Here is a 15,520-nt window from a genome sequence, read left to right on the forward strand (position 1 = left end):
TTTGAAAATGCAGAATTATTCTTTAGAAAATTAATTCCGCATTTTAGTATTTGCGGTACGTAAAATGAGTGTGACACTTGAAATTTTCGTAGACTTGAGTGCGGAGCACAATTTTTCCAAACCGCAATCTTAAATTATAGTACACATGAATTCTCATTTTCTGCTTCAATCTTCAGCCACTTTGTAGTTCAATCTTCACCCAAATAAAATCCCGAATTCATTTTGAAAATTTGGGAGAGGAGAAGAATGAGAATGGTGACAAAAAGATGGTCTCTAGTGAGAGAGAAGAGAAGGATGAACTGATTTTGGGGTGATGTTTTTCTTGAAGAAGAAGATGGTCTCATGTGTGAGAAGAAGTTGAAGGGAAAGTGGTATAATATGTGGAGATGGCATGAAAACCATGCCCTAAAATAAATTCAAATAAACTCTTTTAAACGAGCTTTTAAAAAAGGCTTATTAGCAATTTTGGTCCCCCGGGTTTCTCAAGTGTGCAAACGGGGTCTCTAAACTTTAAAAATAACATTTCGCTTCCCCGATGTTAGGCTCCGTCAACAATTTTAGTCCTCGGATTGTTTTCTGTCAAAAAAATAACGGTTCTGAGGGTAAAAATATGTAATTAAGCCAAAAAAAATAAAGATTTTGAGGCATACCTTACGTGAGGGGAATGCTCCGGGAGATTTTATGGCCAACCTGGGAGTTGGATTGCACTCGGTGTACGGAAACCTGTATCCTACGCCTCCTCCTGGGATCGAGCCTTTGTTGTTGGCAGATAGCCATAGTGTTTCTCATCTGAGGACTTAGCTTTTGTTTCTTTTAGCGTCGTTTACCAATTTTTTTTTTAAGATTTTAATAATTAGAGGAAATATACACTTTAAGACTTTGTGCGTTTGTACAACCTAAAAAAGGTTTAAACCATAGTTTAGCTATATACACAACCGTGTTTTTATTTATTTTATAATATTTTTTAACTTTTACATTCTTTTTGACAATTTTCAACTATCTTTCAATTATAAATTGGGATTCTATTCACAACATAACATATATATATTAAGATAGCATACATTATTTTAATGTTATAAATCAATATATAAATACTTATCTCAATATAAGTTTCACAAAAATCAAATATTAATTAAAACTAAAATATCATGAAAGTTTACAATCTCATTTTCATATCTGGTCGACCTCTTATTTAATATTTTTTGTAATACAATTGGAAATTAACTTTGTGCAACAAGGACAAATAATAACACAGTTAATCTGTTCAAAAAATAATACACTTAATCATTATTGCATGATGTTGAGGCTCAGCTTAACCAAAACAATAATGATTCTTTCACACCTCTAGCTAAGAGAGGTGGAAATAGGTGGAATGAGGAGAGAGATATGAAGAAAAGAAAAAGTAAGTGAAAGAAAGTATGAGATGTGATAGATAATAAGAAGAGAGAGATAAAAATAAAAATAGGTGTAAATGAAATGTTTAAAAAATGAGGTGTATACATATCAATATATCATTACTCTAACAAAAATGGTGCCGCACATGCAAATGGCAACTGTCACTGTTGAAGCTGACATCTTCAACGCTCAGAAGCCCCCGTGTAATGTTCATACTGTTATTTGTATTAATAATGATAAATAGTATTATTTATATAATGTAGTTTGAGTCTTGCCGTAAAATTTAATGATAACAACGACATTATTGTAAAATTATGAGTGTGTGTGCATGCGTGCGTGCGTGCGTGATATATACATTAATCTACACTTATATAGTAGTAAAGATAATAATTTAAATGAATGAGTTTGGAACCTTGAGCAGACTACTGGTATGTAAATTATTCAAATCATTTTAATAAATTGTAGAATTAAGTTTAACAAATTGTAGAATTGCTACTGGTATGAATAGCTTAAATGATACATGATGGATTAAAATTTTTCAAGTCCTAGGTTCAAATCCTACTGGTATTTAGATACCGATTTTTTTTTTGTAGAATTGCTTCTCCGTGCATCGCACGTACACATGCTTTAAGGTTGGGTGCTGATTCAATTAACCAACATTTGAGAAACATATACTATATACATTATTCGTATCTCTTTGTATGAATAATTTGTTTATCTTTTACATGCAAGATTGTGTCGGAGAGCACACCCACAATTAAAGGCTGAACCAAACTTAATATTGCGCGCCGAGTTATCCAATTAATGTCTATAAGTAAGATGAAACATTGAGACATAAAGAAAAGATAATAACAACATATACGTGTTTCACTAATTAAAATTATATGTTTTAGTAAGTATATCATTGTATAATTTCATATATTTCAAATACTCAATAATTATAATTAAAAATTGATTTAGTAAAAAATTACCAGTGCATCGCAGAGGCAATCGGCAAACGACTCTATCCTAGTATAATATAAGTGTGAACATACTATTTGTTTTAGATAAGATCAACTGCAAATGTTGAAACTATTCAATATTAACACTTTTTTTTTATTTGGCTCATCTCTCTCTATACACTGTAAGAAGTAAGCTCCACCTACCGACTCTTGAACCATGTCTAAGATACTCTTCTTTTGTTCTCTCTTGGGGCTTCTGCTCCTCTCTCAGGCACATGAGAATGATAAGAAGATTGAGATTTATAAATTGAAAAGAGGAAAATTTGAGCTAAGATTAACAAGCTCTGGAGCTACAATTATCTCTGTTTTTTTAGGTAAGCCAAAGAATTGTATTCAACTAGCACAAGGGGTGCTTAACCCGAATACAAAAGAGAAGAAAAGGAGAAGATAGATAAAATACAGACTAGTAAAAAAGAAACCATCTAACCCACCAACAAGCATGCCTACAACCCTCCCTGTTACATATTACAAAACCAACTAATCCAAAAATACCAAAACACTAACAGCCAGCACACTCATCAAGTGTCCACACGACCAAGACCCTCACAAGCACAGAATTGGAATCCAATGTAGCAGCAAAATTCGTAGGCCTTTCCACCCAATTACCTAGCATTTTACCGCAACCTCACGTTAGAGATGGCCCCAACATGAGATGGAGATGAATTGACAACGGTCCTACAGAGAAGAGAGGCACTCCAAAGGGCAAGATTTCCACTCATAAAGAGAATAAGTAAACCTGCAGAATTTCGCTTTGAGCCAGTGCCAGGAACGAGATTGAATCAGATCAAGGAGGTAGCTATGATCCAAGGCATTGTTCTTGAAAATAATAGAATTCCGCTGTAGCCAAAGCGACCAAACAGTAGCTATCCAGATAGCTAGTTCCCCAAGACGCTGATTTTTATTCCTTGCTGTGATTGAAAACTGGGCAAAATTGGCCAGAGTTGAAGCCGGTAAAGCCACAGATATCCCCAACCAGCGATGCAGTGCTTGCCACACGCCCATAGAGAATACGCAAGTGAAGAAAAGATGACCGCTACACTCCTCCACAGTAGTGCAAAACGGACAAGTCAAATCGTCCGGATTGAAAAGTACTTGCCGACGTCTTAAGTCGTCCGCTACAATTATCTCTGTCATAGTTCCTGATAAACATGGTTTGTTGTCTTCCCTTTTCTCCACATCAATTCTTAACCATCTCTGACATCAATTAATCCGCATACAATCTTTTGGTTTTGACTTTTACATGGAATTTAGCTGATGTTGTTCTTGGTTATGATTCAATTGATTCTTACAAGGTATGATCCATTAATTCTCTTATGACCGATTTTGCAAATTGAAAAAACAATGTGGTAGAATCCTAGTTAATTTTTTAGGCAGGGTTAGCTCGATCCAAAATAATTAATTAATTAATTAATATGACATTTAATGGTTATTAATGACATTAGAATAATTAACAAAAGTTAGTTATGTCTTTTTCCAAAAATAACTATTAAATTAATTTGACATTTAATGGTTATTAATGATATTAGAATAATTAACAAAAGTTAATTATGATTTTACCACGATTAAAAGTATTTGAGATTTTAAATCTTTACTTTATAGAAAGTTATTAAATTTTAACCCAAAATTTGGTAATTTTAATTATTAAATTTTTTTTTGAAATTAATTATTAACTTTTTTTTTTTGAGACCAAAGAAGGATTTATTCAAATTCAATAGAAAAGTACAAACCCACAAAGGGAGGAAAGAAAAAGAACCACAAAACCAACCCAAAAGAGCAAAGAAAACCTAAAAGAGAGAAAAAGACAAGATCAAGCGAAACACTAGCCCCAAAACCAAAACAAAACCCAAGAGCCCGCACCAAACACCTACAAGCCAACATGCCAATTCTCTCTAAGCTCCTCCGCCAAACCACGAATAGCCTCCTCATCGCTTCCCGGAAACACCATACCCACAGATTTTCCCAACAACCAGGCCTTCGTAGCACGAGTGAAATAGCCGCCACAGGAGGGAGCAGGAGCGGCGACGGGAGGAGGGAGGTCTGAACTTTCCAAGCTCTCTGATTTCTTAGGACGCCCTCGAGGCCTGCGAGGAGGTCCCTCAGAAACACTCTTCACCGCATGATTTTTCCTAGGACGACCACGACGTCGCGGTTTCGGCGGAGAGAATTCTAGCACTGGATCAACCTCCTCCACAAAGGAGCCCTCTTCAGCCAATATCAATGAAATTCATTTTTAGAAAAAACATTCAAAGGTTATATTTAAATCAATGATAATTTTTGGACTGGGCGAGACCCTAGCGTCCCTCGCCTAGGCGTGCCAACCCGGGGCGATGCGCAAGCCGGGGAGTTGGGCCTTTTCCTGGGAGGCCCAACCGGCCCATTAGGAGAAGTTAAGGGCGCCAAGCCCAAACCTCGAATGTATAAATAGGGAGCGATTGCCAATTGTAAGGGACTCTTAGCTCATTTGAGAAATAACAACTTGAAATTCAATTACTTTCTCTCTCTAAGCGGTTACGCTCTCACTCTCTTTCGATTCTCACTTCACGATCCTCTTACCATGAGTACCGTACCTCATCTCTATGTTCTTGGATAGAACATTTGGCGTCGTCTGTGGGAGCGGTAGATTTTGATTCCCGGATCATGTGGATTGTGATTTGATCAAGAGAAATCTGATTTTCTGTGCATTTTTACTTCGATTTTTGGATTTTCGGTGAAGCTCTAGTCATCCGACAAAACTTGATGGAATCGCGTCGTCGACGACGAAGCGAAGAGCTAGAGCAGGGACGTGGCTCACCACTGCACCGCGTAAGAAGGAGGTTGCGCCGTGAAGAGGAGCACCGTGCACGGGGTGATGACCTCAGGCTGCAAAACGATTGTCTGCAAGAAGAGTTGGAGTATTATCGCCTCAAGCAGTGGGGCGTAGAAGTGAGGGAAGCCGAGGCCGCTGAGAAGGTCGAGTCATTCTCAGCGGCAGTGAGGGAGGTGGCTGTGCCGGATGATATGAGGAGTCTTAAGTTAGCGACATACAACGGACAAACGGATCCAAAGGATCATCTGCTTTATTTCAACGTGAAGATGGCAACAGGCGCGTCTTCCGATGCGGTCAAGTGCAGGATGTTTCCATCCACGTTTAAGAGCGCGGTAACAGCTTGGTTTAAAGCTCTGCCAAGAGGATCTATAGCAAAGTTTCGCGACTTATCATCGCAATTCCTTACTCAGTTCTCTGCAAGCAAGATTGAGCCGGTGACAATTGCAGATCTGTATGACATTCGACAGAAGGAATGCGAAACTTTGAAGCAATATGTAAAGCGGTACATTGATGCGTCTAGGAAGATCGAGGAGTCAGAGCCTCAGACATGCGCGTGCGCCTTCAAAAATGGATTGCTGCCGGCAAAGCTAAACAGCAAGCTGAGTCGGAAGCCGGCGTACTCGATGACAGAAGCTCGTGCCCAGGAGAGTGCTTACATCCTAGAGGAGGAGGACGACGCATTCAAGAAGAAACGTGTAAGGGCGGAAAAAATAAGCAGCCGGAGGGATGAATCGCTAACGGGAAAATGGAAATGGAAAAAGGAGGCAAATGGAGCACGAGAAAAGGACGTCGAGCGTTTCCCCCCTCGCCGGACAAACAGCCTTCGCCAGCGTGGAAGGCCAAAGAGATGTTCGAACGAAGAATTGGCAAAGCTGCTCCAGGAGGCGGAGGTGACGAAAGTGGTCAAGAGCGCAAGAGATGGAAATAGTTCGCAGCGAGAGGTGGAGGTCCGGACAAAATGGTGCGAATATCACCACTTGGAAGGCCATGACACCAATACTTGTTTCGCGCTGAAAGGCAAGGTCGGAAGGCTGATTAGGGCGAGGCGAGCATAAGCAATAGACCGCGAATAAGATAAGGACCAACGGGGTGTTTGTCGGCGAGCACCAGCGTCAGATAAGAGGCGAGCAAAGGTGGCGACGGAGAAAGGAGCTGAAGAAACTTTTAATAGCAATGCCAAGACGTCAGTCGAAACGATCAACACAATCGCAGGAGGTTTTGACAAGGGCGTAAGATCAAGTTTTGATCTAGTAGTACAACTCTATGTTTTGATGATTACAAGTTAACCTTTTAGTATGAACAATTATGGTACTCTAACGTGTTTTCTGAGTGTGCTCTTAACAGGCTCTGACCTTGACACAATCTCACAAAAATCAGAAGCACTATGCTAAAAGAGTGACCCTAGCAACGCTTTCGCAATCTCTATGTTCAGTCTGAACAGTAGAAAAGCTTCAGAAGATCTGAAGTAAATCAAGCTCTGATAAGGACTCAGCTCACTTGAAGTTCTAATGATCCAGACGTTCTGACAACCCAGACACTCTGAAGGTTTAGAAGTTCTGATGGTGTAGAAGACTCTGAAGATCTAGAAGCTAAAGAGTGAAGACTCTGAAGTCCAGAAGCAACTGGCTCTGAAGACCAAGTACTGATCCTCTGAGTTGAGAATCAGAAGGTACAACGATCAGAAGATCCAAGCTTCCCTCTGACTCTGATCAACAAGCTTCACAAGTTCCAACACGAAGCGCTCCTCTAATCAGAAGTCAAACGAGGTTAAAGGTCAAGTCACTATCCAAAGTACAAAAGCAATTGTACTATCCTGACGACCTAATCTAACATTCTCAGCCACAGCAGAAGCTAGAAATTCCAGAACTGCCCTCCAACGGTAGCATTCCCATGCAACGTTCAAACCCTAATCCTTGGAGTATAAATAGAGGCTGAAGATTGAAAGATGTGGCTAGAAGAATCTCACACGCGCAAGCTATATTCAAACCTTCTAAGCATTCTTTCTTCATTGAATTCACTGTGTTTACTATAAGCTTTTTAGAAGCAATCTCTTTGTAAAAAAGATCTCTTAAACAGTTGTTTAGTTTACCTTTAGGAGATCAAGGTTGATCGGATTCTAAAGAAGACTAAGAGAGTGAATCTTAGTGTGAGCTAAGTCAGTGTATTGTTAGTCACTTGCAGGTTTCAAGTGCAGTTGTAACAATTATCTGATTAGTGGATTGCCTTCATTCTAAGAAGGAAGAAATCACCTTAACGGGTGGACTGGATTAGCCTGAGTAATTCATCAAGTGAACCAGGATAAAATCCTTGTGCGCTTTTCTATCTCTTATCTTAAGCACCTCTTGTGTCTCGAAAAGATTTGCTAAAATCTTAAGGTGGAAGTTTTATTCTAAAAACGTTATTCAAACCCCCCCTTTCTACCGTTTTTCATACCTTCAAAGGGTGGCGGTAGGTCCACGGCGAGACTGAGGCGCAAGGGGGCGGTAGCATCGGTGCAAGATTATCCAGCCCTGTTTGGTTGTCAACACCCAGATATAGTGATTTCGGCGGCAGATTTTGAAGGGATTAGGACGCACAAGGACAATCCAGTGGTAGTAATGGTGAGAATCAATGGCTTTAACATGCAAAGAGTGCTTTTGGACCAAGGTAGTTCCGCAGATATCATTTACAGAGATGTGTTTGATAAGTTGGGGTTGACAGACAAGGATTTAAGACCGTACACGGGGCTCCTAGTAGGATTCTCTGGAAAGCAGGTCCAGGTGCGCGGCTACGTAGATTTGTTTACGGTTTTTGGGGTCGACGAAAGCGCTGAGCTTCTACGCGTAAGGTATTTGGTCTTGCAGGTTGCGACGGCGTACAACGTCATCATAGGGCGGAACACATTGAATCGTCTCTGCGCGGTGATTTTAACGGCCCACCTGGCAGTAAAATGCCCCCTGATTTGCGGTAAAGATGGTAAAATCGAAGTAGACCAGCAAAGGGCGAGAGAATGCTACAACAACTGCCTTAATTTGTACGGTAAGAAAGGAGTTAATGACGGGCACAGGTGTCATGAGATTGAAGTCGAAAAGGGGGAACAAGAACAGCTAGTTGCACAGGGTCAAAACGCCGAGGGACAGTTGGTCGGCGGGAACATAAGAGGATCAAGGAAAAATCGAAGTCGGGACAAGGAAAGCCGAAAGGCGGGACAGAATGGACAACATACTCCCACCGTTGACGAGAGGCGTTGGGAGAACTGGGATATGGACGCATCCAGCAGGGGTGTGCTGGCGATTGAGCCCAGGCTTACCGCCGAGCAGGAAGGGCGCTTGGATAGATTGGTAGAGGATAACATGGACCTCTTTAGCTGGGAGCAAGACGAGGCAGCGCTCCAAAGGTTGAATACACTTAACAGGCCAGTACAGTTGGCGGGAAAGAAGCATCAAAGGGCGAGCAGGGAGGCTGGCCCAGATCAGAGTAACTAGAAGATGGAGGAAGAAGGGGGGACAGTCGCGTGGACGCCGGGATAAGAAAAGGAATAATATGAAGAATAAGAGCCCAGTAGAAGCCGTTGATATGGGGCCGAAAGAGGCGAACCAGCACGTCGGGCGAGAGCATGAGACCAAAAGACCTCCTTTTTTCCATAAGGTCGTCGGGAAGTACGAGGAGCTGGAAGATGGGGTGTTTGGTGTGGTGCCCTGATCAGGCGAGCCGGCAATAGAACAAGGGCGTGGCGAGGAAGCTGAGGAACTAGGGTAAAAATAAAGATGCGCTCTTTTTCTCCACCACAAGAGTTTTTTAATGAGGCATCCCTCGAATGTCAAAAATTTTCACAAGTCAAATATACAAGGATATTCTCAGCAATACTCCTAACCTTCAACTAAATAGAGCTGACAGCCTGGTGGGAAAAATTCCCTGAAGGTGGCGATCCCAACACGACCTTGATGTCTGGAGATCACCCCGGAAAGTCCGGCGCTGACCGTAGCCACCAGTTGACGACGTGTGCGGATAAGCTTTTTATCCCAAGAACCTCCCCGAAATATGGGCGAGTCAAGTCTCCCTGAAACGCGGACGATCATTTTAACTAGGTCACGCCTTGGGCAACCCACATGGCCATTGAGCCCCAAGCAATCATAAGTCCCCGCCTAATAAGGTTGGTGGGGTCACACCTGATCTTACGGGAAAAAGGTGTGAACATAGCCTCGGTCAAAGATTGAGCAAAAGACCTAGTTACACCTAGCACACTCTCAAAATCATTCACGCGAAACTCGGACTCAAGTACTGGAGCTATGGGCGAAAGGGCGGCGTAATATGGCGAATCGCCGAAATCGCATGTTTATGCATAAATTCGTTCATTCATTCATAAGTTCATTCATATATTCATTCATTCATTAAGGACATGCGTCGTTTTATTCATTAAAACTAACAGAAAGGAGTAGAGGATGGGGGAGCAAAAAGAGTGGCCAAGAGTTGGGGTTGTGAAAGGAGTAGAGGATGAGGGAGCATCGTCTTTATAGGAGAAGGATGATGATGGGCGGGGGAAAACGTGTGGTGAAGTGCTGGGGGCAGTTGGGAAACGTGGGGAAGAGGTGGAAAATCGTGCACCATACTGACGAAGGAATGATTGCAGTTGCGGGATTTTGGGGAGTGAGAATGTCGCAATAAACGGAAACTGCCACAGCTGAAGCTAATTGGTTTAAATTCAAACTGGCAGGCTTTTGCGAGGATCTTGAAGGGACGTTTCAGGGAAGGCAGTTGAGATTCTACAGACCTTCCCTGCCACGTGGCATAGGCTTAATACGCGTCAAACCACCATGACCCGTGACGCATGCATAACCGCAGCTGGGCGGGAAGATCAAGTGTGGGTGATGGTCGTCGCCGCTAGCCGACTTGTGGACTCGTGGGATCAAAGGAGTTCGCCGGGAAAGTAAAAAAACTAGTCTTAGATTCTGGTTACCAAGCCATGTTGACAATTATGTTAAGTTGTTAGGTTTTGGCTCTAGGTAATTTACTCATGGTTATCGCCTTGTATTTGCTTTTTCTTTAAAAGACACACTCAACTCTCATGCTTCGAGCTCGGTGTCTTGTGGATTTGTGGACTGGGCGAGACCCTAGGGTCCCTCGCCCAGGCGTGCCAACCCGGGGCGATGCGCGAGTCGGGGAGTTGGGCCTTTTCCTGGGAGGCCCAACCGGCCCATTAGGAGAAGTTAAGGGCGCCAAGCCTAAACCCCGAATGTATAAATAGGGAGCGGTTGTCAATTGTAAGGGACTCTTGGCTCATTTGAGAAATAACAACTTGAAATTCAGTTACTTTCTCTCTCTAAGCAGTTACACTTTCACTCTCTTTCGATTCTCACTTCACGATCCTGTTACCATGAGTACCGTACCTCATCTCTATGTTCTTGGATAGAACAATTTTTCAAATTTTTTTTTGTTATAAGTATTGGAATTTTATTATATTGAGTGTGAAATAAAAAGAAAATAAATCAATAATGACTTTGGTATCTCAATGAAATTTTCAAATTTGTTTAAAATAAGTCAAGGACTATATTTAAATCAATGTTAAACGTATTGAAAATTTTATAAATACTCATTTGATGAGGATGGACATCAAACATTTTTCTTTCACACTTTCTTATTGTTTTTTGAAACTTTGTTTTCAAAATAACTCTAACCCTATGACTTCTTTCAGTGAAAATATCAATACTAGGTTATAACTTTAATTGATTAAGCATCGTTCCTTGCAATTTTAATTGGTGAAGAGAGAGCTCCGAAAGCAAAATGGTATAAACATATCCTTTTTTTATTTTTTGTTTATTTTTTAAATGAAATGCATTTGTACTTCTATATTGATGCCTTGTTTTTTTTTAAAACAGAACAAAAGGACTTTATTGAATAATATAAAGCAAGTGAGTATAAAATATCAAACTCTAAGAACATAGATCAACAATCAACCCCCCTAGGCCGGTAAACAAGCAAATGTGCCTCATTAAAACGTGATGCATTTTTTTTATCTCTCATTGCATGTGTTTTAAAATAGAGATAAACTAGTGTTTTTTACCCGCGCGTTGCACGAGGAATACATCTATTATATTTGATAGGTCAATTAATACCTTGATCATTAAAAATATAATAAACAACTGATGAAATAGAAGAGTATGAAATGATGAGCAAAATGGACAAAAAATCTTAAATTAAAACCCTTGTTGCATAGATTGAACTTCGTACAATTGAATAACTAATAAAAAAATTGGTTAACCAAATCTCAAATTATGCAAAACATATTAGGGGATGTGGTTTAATGATGGATAATAAACAATAGCTGATTTAATCTACAATGAAAAAAAGAGAAAAAATTATTTATGTACGTAATTATGTGAGTTTATTTTTTACACAATAAAATAAACTAAGTTTGACCCATATCAACATGAAGTCGTTTCACATTCTTCATGAGCCTAAAGACAATAATACAAATTATAGATATGAAGAATCACCAATAAAACATTCAGAATACATTTTAATCTTAGAAAAAAAAGAATGTACCGCGAAATTTGTTATTGTATTTGATACATTAATTAATACTTAATGAAGGTACTTTCTTGTTAAAATATATTTCTTCTCATAGGAGAATTTAACTCCTATAATAATTTGTACAAAAAAGTTAAAGTGGACTATATTATTATGTAGTAAAAAATTAACATCAAACTATATTATATTATGTTTTTCTTGTAACAAAAAAAAAATTCCGATGGAATCTTATTAACATTTATTTTTATGTAGAAGTATTTTCATGTAAAATATTCTTCCTATATATAAAAGCTTTTAGGCTCTTTCTAATACATTTAGATCCAGCTTCTCCTTACTCTCAGGATGCCTGAAAGTCTTTTCTCAAGTCTATCTGGTGGGTAATATCGATGAAGATGATGACACCCACCATACCTTGCTTGCTTCAAGGTCGATCTCTTGTTGACAGTGGTAAAAAGTGTGGGTATAAGCAACATATACTAACGGACATATTTTAAACCGTGGGTATAAGTACTGTATACCAACGGGAACTTATTACCATCACTAATTCTTTTTAGTGACAGATACACAACTATAGATATAGGTATAGATATTATATACCCACAAAATCTTTCTTTTTATCGCTAGATGTTTTACTGATACCTTAATTTTTTTAACTCTGGCCCTTCTTTTGTTTCCCGGAAATTCTCTCTCAAATTTCATTTCCCTCCCATAATGTGTTCATCCCTTAACCCTAACCACGCTGTCACTCAATTTCATCATCGCTCCTGGCCTCGCTCCTGGTCGCCATCTTCACCGATCTGTCTTCTCCGCGGTGGACTCCGGCGACCGTCGCCATCTCGTCGTTCATGAGTTTGAGCCTTTGGGTAGCAGGTTCTCATGGCTCCGCCCTAGCCATAGTGGATGTTGGACTCATTCACTAGGAGAGGGGCGAGAAGCTCAAGGCCCTCCATTTCCATCCCAAGGCTGCTGAGCTTGGAAACCCTTTCGAACAATGCAATTTAGGGATTTCGTAACTCCAAGGGTTTACACTGACTCTTCCACACAGTAGAACCTTCCATTTTTTATGCTCAATTTTCTATCGTGTTGTTGATGTTCCTTTTACTGATATTGTCCAGGTTATTTCTTCAAACAAGAATGTCAGGTACATGTCTCTGTTGATTTTTGTTTCATTATTTTTGTTGCTGTTGGTTTTATCTTTCCATTTCTCCTCTGTTTATGAGATGCTCTTATGTGATATGACTTACTATCATTTTTTTTGCTTTTAGAAGAGATGGAAAAAGCTAATTAGAAACTAGGATGCAAATAGAAGAACGTGAAGCCTTTGATTGTTCACGGAGGCAAATTCTTACTTGAATGTACAGTTTTAGCAATTCTTGGGTATGTGGAACACCTGCACTACAATTCATAATACATGAATGATTTTGATCTTACAACTAGTGAATTTATCTTATAATAGGAGGTAGTTGAAAATTTTGTCTTGATTTTGTCTTATAGGAAGAGAGAGTAATGCTAGTGATATGGGAAAAAAGGGGAGTTAGTTTGCTGCAATCAAGAAGGTTTTCACACACTGCCCAAGTGGAAGGTAGGTAGTTAATGCAAATTCCTTCCTATCTATAAAGAAAAATGTGAAATTTTGGTTATGTTGTTGTTTTTGGTTATGTTTTTCATTTGGCATCTTCATCAGATGTCTAACCTGTTCTGTTTGGATGCTTGTTTGTGAATGTCATAATTGATTCTTCACTTTCAAAATCAACATTTTAGTGTTTGGATATTTTCTTTGACAATGAGTTCTAGCTCAAAAATCAATTTTGGGATGAAACTATAAAACCTTAGCTTCAGCAATGGATAATAATCAATTGTAGGAGTAGGATTTCACAACCTTACCTTAGGAAAATCACTTTCCTAGTAATTGTATTATATATTTGAAAATTTACTACTTCATTTTCAACTCACTTTATCACAGTCAATTGTAACCAAATCAGTTATCACACTACTGATCCAAAAATGCAAAGAGGATAGGGTCACTGTGAATAAATTTGTTGAAAATCTAGTGACAGTGAACTGTTATGGACAGATCTGTGGCAGAATTAAAAATTTCATTCTTTTGGTTTACAAGCATTATAGATGTATTATGATGTTTCACATCTTAAAACACATCTGTAAAATATAAATTAGGTTCCTCATAACTAGTAACAGATTATTAGAAATATTGCAAATTTATCTAGGAAGTTACTTGTCATTCATCCAACCACTCTAACATTATATTGCTTTCTGCATTAGTTTTAAGATATTATGCCTCTTTTCTCTGAACTTTAAAGCAGGAAGCAACATCTACATGATGATGTTTATTTTATGTGTAAGCTAGTGTTTGCATAACTCTTACTTTAAAGTTACAGCAAGTTTTGCTCCAATTTGAACTTGTTTGAGTTTCTACGCATCTGATATATCTAATCATTTTTATCAATATAGTAGGATTCAGATAGTAAAAACTCAAAAGAGAAGAAGAAGTGATAGGAAAACAAAGGCATGGAGAGACCAATTCTTTCATCCCCATCTTCAGGGAGCCAAGTAGCATTGAGAAAATAGTTGGGGACTTTGAAAGAGAGCAACAACAGAACCAATATGCCTCAGCTACTAAGATTCAGAGCCAACTCTAAAGAACCAATATGCCTCAGCTACTAAAATCCAGGCTGTTTATAGAGGTTATATGGTAAGCTTTTATGTTTTTCTTGTGAATGCCTTGTTTTCTCAATTTAGGCCTTTAAAACAGTACCCTTAGAGACATGTTATGAAACTAAATTAGAAACCATACAATGAAAAGAAGTATTTAATATATTAAAAATCTACATAGCATTGTGATAGAATCCAGCAAAATCTGATAATGTTGATTATGTGTTGAATTTGTAAACTGACATGTCCTTATGCATTTAATATGCAGGATGCCCAAAGTGCCATAAATGATATGACAGGTTAGACATTTTATTATCTCCCATGCTGTTTGTTCCTTGCTTCTATAATCTTGAAATTCTTACATAATAATCTTCATGTTTTTTGTCTATCAATTAGATAATATGGTCTTTAAAAATTTAATTCTCAGGATATTAATATTTGGGGGAATGTTTATCCAATGCTTGTGGCTCTTCCTTACCTTCACCGAAGCAATGGTTGTGTTATTATCAATGCATCAATTGCAAGCCTTTACCAAGATGAGTTTATATGGTGTAAGTATAATAGTTTATGCATTAAGTTTGTCATTCTCTGTTTTCTTTATGATTCTCTGTTCTATTGCCTTTGGTACAACTTGGCTTAGGAATTTCCAAAGGCTAATGGGATTGGATTCAGATTGAAATCGTCTACAAGTGATATTTTTTAGTTAGCTACCAACTTATTTTTTCAAATTGGGTTGTTATTCATGCTATTGGGAAAAAAGCAAATTACCCTATATTTTGAGTTACTTTATGTAAGCTTTGTTATGTTGTTTTCTTGAATAAAGTAGTATTAAGTTTTATCTGATGCTTAGATATGTTTATGTTTGATATGTATACATTATTTTGATGTTAATTGTTTTTGAAAACTTGTACAATTGCAGCGGTTAGAAGCCGCCGCTAAAAAACATTTTTTTTGTAGTGCTAATACCTATACCAACGGAAGAAGTCGTAGGTATATCTCGAAGTATTTTCCTACGGCTTCAAAACGGTCACTATAGGATATACCGACGAAAATTTATCCGTGGGTATAGCGAATTAAAAACCACGAAATGAGATGTCCGTCGGTAAAGGTTTTTTGGGTTATACCCACGGTTTTAAACCCT

At 38.8% G+C, this 15,520-nt stretch overlaps 1 protein-coding gene and 1 long non-coding RNA gene across 4 annotated transcripts; both read left to right on the forward strand.

The window, feature by feature from the left end:
• Nucleotides 1-5,132: 5,132 nt before the first annotated feature.
• On the forward strand, nt 5,133-6,257 carry LOC130713061 (uncharacterized). Its single transcript, XM_057562863.1, has one exon. The coding sequence runs from the start codon at nt 5,133-5,135 to the stop codon at nt 6,255-6,257; it is 1,125 nt and encodes a 374-aa protein (XP_057418846.1).
• A 6,084-nt stretch (nt 6,258-12,341) lies between these two features.
• On the forward strand, nt 12,342-15,151 carry LOC130709891 (uncharacterized). 3 transcript variants are annotated; one of them, XR_009010219.1, is made up of 6 exons: nt 12,342-12,850; nt 12,975-13,086; nt 13,204-13,291; nt 14,182-14,419; nt 14,648-14,678; nt 14,807-15,151. It is a non-coding gene; the product is annotated as an uncharacterized LOC130709891 (long non-coding RNA). The 3 variants fall into 3 exon arrangements; XR_009010217.1 differs by having other exon boundaries at nt 12,343-12,850; nt 14,179-14,419; XR_009010218.1 differs by having other exon boundaries at nt 12,343-12,850; nt 12,978-13,086; nt 14,179-14,419.
• Nucleotides 15,152-15,520: the final 369 nt, after the last annotated feature.

The sequence above is a fragment of the Lotus japonicus genome, chromosome 4 (assembly GCF_012489685.1).
Source record: "Lotus japonicus ecotype B-129 chromosome 4, LjGifu_v1.2".
Taxonomy (NCBI): Eukaryota; Viridiplantae; Streptophyta; class Magnoliopsida; order Fabales; family Fabaceae; genus Lotus; species Lotus japonicus.